At 38.4% G+C, this 6,000-nt stretch overlaps 1 protein-coding gene across 2 annotated transcripts in view; it reads right to left on the bottom strand.

Moving 5' to 3' along the window:
* Positions 1 to 2,198: 2,198 nt before the first annotated feature.
* stat4 (signal transducer and activator of transcription 4) overlaps positions 2,199 to 6,000 on the bottom strand; it is a 30,052-nt gene continuing 26,250 nt past the window's right edge. For both annotated transcript variants that reach the window (XM_055870771.1, XM_055870772.1), the window contains exons 21-23: positions 3,808 to 3,853; positions 3,516 to 3,615; positions 2,199 to 2,596 (exon numbers count right to left, since the gene is read on the bottom strand). In XM_055870771.1, the coding sequence (XP_055726746.1) occupies positions 2,573 to 2,596; positions 3,516 to 3,615; positions 3,808 to 3,853 (170 nt within the window). In that variant the 3' untranslated portion in view covers positions 2,199 to 2,572. The remainder of the gene's footprint in view (positions 2,597 to 3,515; positions 3,616 to 3,807; positions 3,854 to 6,000) is intronic.

The following is a 6,000-nucleotide window of genomic DNA, read 5'->3' as shown; positions in this document are numbered from 1 at the left end:
TTTGCTGGCCCCTACACACACACAAAGAAGCTCAAAGGCAAAATAATCGACCAAGTAGGCCTACAAGAGATCATGATTAGAAAAGTTAAATGGCAAGATTATGGTACAATACAGACAGTCAATCAAGTACAATGTGCTGGAGTGTCCTAATTTGGAGGACTTGATCTTTTTACGGTGCATAGGTACGTGCATAACCACCTGTGCTACAAATTATGTGGGTAGAGGCAGTATACAATTCACAGTCCATTATTACTGCATGGGGTGAAAAATCCCAAATGCATTTCTAGTGTTTAATCAGTAACACTGTACCTTTGCACCAGAAAAAGATCAAGCTCCTCAAATTGGACATTCCAGCACTTTATACTTGATTGTCTGTCTGTATTGTACTATAATCTTGCAATTTAACTATAGGTTATGACCTGAAAAGCAGTCATTACTAGTCGTCAATTAATTAAAACAAAGGAAATTAATATTCCAAGGAGATGACCTTTATTCAAGGAGAGAAAACCTGATGACTTTTATTGCTTTGTCCCGTGCAGTATTTTATACATCCACTGTGAGTGTTGACCATAGACCATTACTATCATGTAGAGTTGAATATTTTCCCGTTATTTTACAAATGTTCCATCCCGAGAATAAATCACTTTTCTCCTGGGTAACCCGGTATTTCCCGTATCATTCAAAACCATATAAAAGTCTGAATTTGATTAGAGCTTTGATCCGCATGAAAATCCAAACCTGATGCTACCTGAGCCTGATATTAAATAGTTTACATTTTATGAGCCCCACATGAACAACATTTAATGAGCCCAAGCCCAAAAAATATCTAATTATTGTGCCGTTATCCAATGCATATACGATATAGGCTACAGCACATTATGCACAACATAAAAACAAAAGCCCGTAGATGTAGCTAGTTATATGCTCTATTGGGTAAATAAATGAAACTAGCTCCTGTAGGTAAAATCTTTTTGAGTGTGAACTGTATTACTGTACTGTATTGTATTGCCCTGTATTATATGGATTGGAATTACCCACATCGTTCAAGCCATGATAAAGCAGAAGAGAACATGCAATTCTGATGAACCACATGCGGGCTACAAAGTTACAGGCTAGTGAATTTGATTTTAATTTTGAAATAGAATAGGGCATATTTGTATAATTAGTAATTTAACATTCAGCAAAAAAAGCTTGCTTCCATTTTCGAAGTCTATTGGTATAAGAAATGCTAAAAATAAAATATGGTCCAGCAAGCTATTCTAGTTTAGCTTTCCTGCATGGGACTCCAAGAGCTAAGGAGCGTTTTTTAAGGAGAGGCCAGCTGAGCACAGGTACTTGCGTATTGCGCAAGAGACAGAGGCCAAAAGTTAGAAGCTTATTATGCATAACCATCATTAATTTGCTAAATATAAGGCTAATACTGCATTGAATTCATTACCTAAAAGAGGTAGGCTAGGACATCTATATATAGGGCTATATATCAATATTGAACAGGATTGTCTGTTTTGGATGCAATTTGAATGGAGTTGATGGAGAGAAAGAAAGATAGAGAGCGCTCGGGCATGCACTGATTTAAAGAAATATATTTGAGTGACAGGCTGTTTTAAAACTCTGCAGCTGCAATTAAACAAATAATAATCTTTACAATTAAAAAACAAGGTGACCCCTGAAAGCCAGATGGTGATGGGTAAATTTGACGTGCATTCGGCCTTTATATTACTGTGTCATAGGCTACGCTGCGGCAAATGTAGGCCTAACTGTGACAAGAAAAAAGTGATCATGATGGGTCTACATGCATTGTGAACTGTGCTCCATACTGAGATGGGCTGTCTGTCATCACATATAATTTAACAGTTCCATTTCACACCATGCTGTTCATATAAAAAATGTATAAAAATGTACTGGTGTCTTGCAGTTATTTATCCCGGGAAAAGGGAGTGTATTTGGGAGATAAATCTCAGTAACCGGGTTCCCACTATTCAACCCTACTATCATGTAATGAATAGCACTATAAAAGTTGAATAAATGATTATTACCTACAGGTATACTATTACGCAGTAGTGAAGACAGTTGAAAGGGGGAAATCATCATTTGTTTAACCCTTTTTCTGTTGCAAAGGCGACCATTGTGACCATTACACCTTGGGCTCTAAGTGCAAAAATATCAAATTGGTAAACTAATGAAAACACAATAAGTGATTAAAGCGATAATAAACATTTATTATTTGTACAAAACTTGGTTCTTGATAGCGGAGCATAAGACACTATTTATATATATAATAACATACTAACATTACTTGTGCAGAAGTAATAAAGATGTCAATTTATGAGAAGTGATATAACAAGCTGGATGTCCCACTGCATGTAATATCTACTTTATGCTCAAAACATAATATTATACCTTTGTAGTCATGACAAAGGGCTCAAAGACAATACTAACAGTTGGATAGAAGAGCAATGTATTGTGATCAGATGTAAGAGAAAATTACACTTGTACAGGGATTCCGTAGAGATTGTAGGCCACTAGTCGGAGAAGAGTGAGTTACTTGGCATACTCTGCAGGTCACCTTGTGTTACTCGGAGTACGGAGAACTCATCTGTAAAAGTCAAACAATACCCTTAATAGCGGACGCCAATGCAACTAGAATATAAAGATTGTTTCTGCAGGTTCAGTTCAATCACCACAGAGAATTACAGGGAGTCTTCATGATGACTCATTTATTTTACAAAAGGAACATCAGCTTAAAAGTCGTATTTAACATCAAAGCCAGAGCAGTGATAAAGTCAACCTAGGCTTCTGAACATAGTTCATCTCCAGAGTGTTTTAATACCTTGCTGCGGTGTAGCCTCGTCCCAACCTGTACATGATCTGCTTTATAGCCAGCTCTTCTATCATTACTATAAACCATACACCAAGTCAGTTGTGGTCAGTGCTGTTTAAGTTTTTTTATGAGCATGGCCTTATTTCTATGACAGAATATTGGATGACTGTCATTCATATTCCATTCACCCAGCTCAATGTAACATCAATAGGCTTAGGCTCCTACATGATGCTCAAATTTCCCCCATACCCATCATGAGGTTGCTACAACCTAGCCTATGAATTAAAGTTTAAAACGTCGGTGCACAGGTCGAAAGACAAATTGGAGTATTCAAGGTGGCAGACAGTGACACATTCAATACCGCCTTGCACACTCTAGCTGATCTAGGATGTAAACACTAGTCCAAACAGTTGCAGACAAGAGTTTGTATTGGACAAATTCAGGTAGGTTTAGCCCCGTTTTGTTCGGCTTCCTCCTCTGAGGAGCCTCCACTCATACAAGTGTAACAGAGTTGAATTTCTTGTATTATCACCAACATTGAGATAAAGGTTATTGTATACCAGCACCTACTGGCTTAGAGAGGCAACTGTGTATCTGCAATGATGGAAGAGTTGGCTACATTAGATAGGCCTACAGTTTGGGACTAGGCTAGCTGCAGAGTGTCTGTTTAAGATAGGGTGGTTACTGTACTCACGGCAGTCTCAATCTCCAAGGGGCTGAGGTGCTGGGTGAGCATGTCAAACATCCCAGGGGACATGGGGGGTTCTGGGGAGGAGCAGGGGGGAGGTGTGGTTCTAAGGGCGGGGGCGGCAGCATTGGAGAGAAAGAGAGAGAGATATAAGTCAAGGGAATGGTTTAGACTATAGAAACAAATTATATCTAACATAGCCTAATATTTCAGATACACATCTTCGGCGCAGGTCTGCATTCAACTCCTGGTATGCACAGATTATAAGATCTTAACAAACTTAAACTTAAGTACTCACTGCAAAGTTGAGATGGGGATCAGCATAGATGGTATGTATGGAAAGACTGTAAGAAGATTAAAAAAATAGGAGATTATGGGCATGTTAGTAAACAACCACTCAAATTGTTGGCAATATCAACCCTGCTTCCCAGTTCCAGAACATTTGATTGTACAGTTGTGCTGATGATTATACAATGTTTGTATAAAACATTCCCCTGGCGTTGGAAGAACATTCCCAGAACCCATTTAGTCTTTTCTTTAAAAGGTTCCCAGAATGTTTCATTAGGTTGTGGGAACAGTTTGGTGGGAACATTGTGGGGACATCACAAAATATATGTTCCCAAATCACAAAAACTTTCCAGTTGTGCGTATGATTTGACAATATTTCTTTTAGGGTGCAAAAAATATTCACTTGATGTTGCAAGAACCACATTTTTTAGATTATTTCAAAGTTCCTAACAAATTTCATTAGGTTGTGGGAACAATGTGGGGATATGACAAGAGATAGGTTCCCAAAACACAAAATCTGTCCAATTGTGATGACATTCTTAGAATGTTTGTATCAGGGTGCACAAAACATCCCCTCAATGTTCTTTGAATTGTATTCGTAGAATACGTAGAATTTTCCCAGAATTATAAAACTAAGTTTTGAACAGTCCATGTGTCACGTCTACTCTCGCTCCTGCCCTCCGGCATTCGACATCACCTGTATAATAACCACCAGTCCTGGGGTCCATCATTACACACACCTGCAGTGATCATCAGGCTCACCTGGACTCCATTACCTCACTGATTACCTCCCCTATATCTGGCACTCCCTTAGGTTCTTTCCCAAGTCAGTATTGTTTATGTGTTTCATTTCTACACACTACTCGTGTTTGTTATATAGTTCAATGTTCCGATTACTATTAACATAATAACACACAGAAATACGAGCCGTAGGTCATGAATATGGTCGAATCCGGAAACTATCCTCTCGAAAACAAAACATTTATTCTTTCAGTGAAATACGGAACCGTTCCGTATTTTATCTAACGGGTGGCATCCATAAATCTAAATATTCCTGTGACATTGCACAACCTTCAATGTTATGTCATAATTACGTAACATTCTGGTAAATTAGTTCGCAACGAGCCAGGCGGCCCAAACTGTTGCATATACCCTGACTCTGCATGCAATGAATGGAAGAGAAGTGACACAATTTCACCTGGTTAATATTGCCTGCTAACCTGGATTTCTTTTAGCTAAATATGCAGGTTTAAAAAGATATACTTCTGTGTATTGATTTTAAGAAAGGCATTGATGTTTATGGTTAGGTACAGTCGGGCAAAGATTGTACTTTTTTCGCAAATGCGCTTTTGTTATATCATCCCCCTTTTGGTGAAGTTGGCTGTCTTTGTTAGGAAGAAATAGTCTTCACACAGTTTGCAACGAGCCAAGCGGCCCAAACTGCTGCATATACCCTGACTCTGTTGCAAGAGAAGTGACACCATTTCCCAAGTTAAAAGAAATGCATGTTAGCAGGCAATATTAACTAAATATGCAGGTTTAAAAATATATACTTGAGTATTGTTTTTAAGAAAGACATTGATGTTTATGGTTAGGTACACGTTGGAGCAACGACAGTCCTTTTTCGCGAATGCACACCGCATCGATTATATGCAACGCAGGACACGCTAGATAAACTAGTAATATCATCAACCATGTGTAGTTAACTCGTGATTATGATTGATTGATTGATTGTTTTTTATAAGATAAGTTTAATGCTAGCTAGCAACTTACCTGGCTTCTTACTGTATTCGCGTAACAGGCAGGCTCCTCGTGGAGTGCAATGTAAAGCAGGTGGTTAGAGCGTTGGACTAGTTAACTGTAAGGTTGCAAGATTGAGTCCCTGAGCTGACAAGGTAAACATCTGTTGTTCTGCCCCTGAACAAGGCAGTTAACCCACCGTTCCTAGGCCGTCATTGAAAATAAGAATGTGTTCTTAACTGACTTGCCTCGTTAAATAATGGTGTAAAAAATAAATACAATTTAAAAATTATTATCATAATCGCCAAATCGGTGTCCAAAAATTTCCGATTGTTTTGAAAACTTGAAAATCGGCCCTAATTAATCGGCCATTCCGATTAATCGGCCGACCTCTAGTAAAAACACATCACCACCAAATAATGAGTAGAAAATGATGCAATCCCATAACATACTTACTCTCACT

Source organism: Salvelinus fontinalis, chromosome 19 (assembly GCF_029448725.1).
Source record: "Salvelinus fontinalis isolate EN_2023a chromosome 19, ASM2944872v1, whole genome shotgun sequence".
In the NCBI taxonomy this organism is placed as follows: domain Eukaryota; kingdom Metazoa; phylum Chordata; class Actinopteri; order Salmoniformes; family Salmonidae; genus Salvelinus; species Salvelinus fontinalis.
Note: the sequence above shows the minus strand (reverse complement) of the source record. Positions and strands in the feature narration are given on the sequence as shown.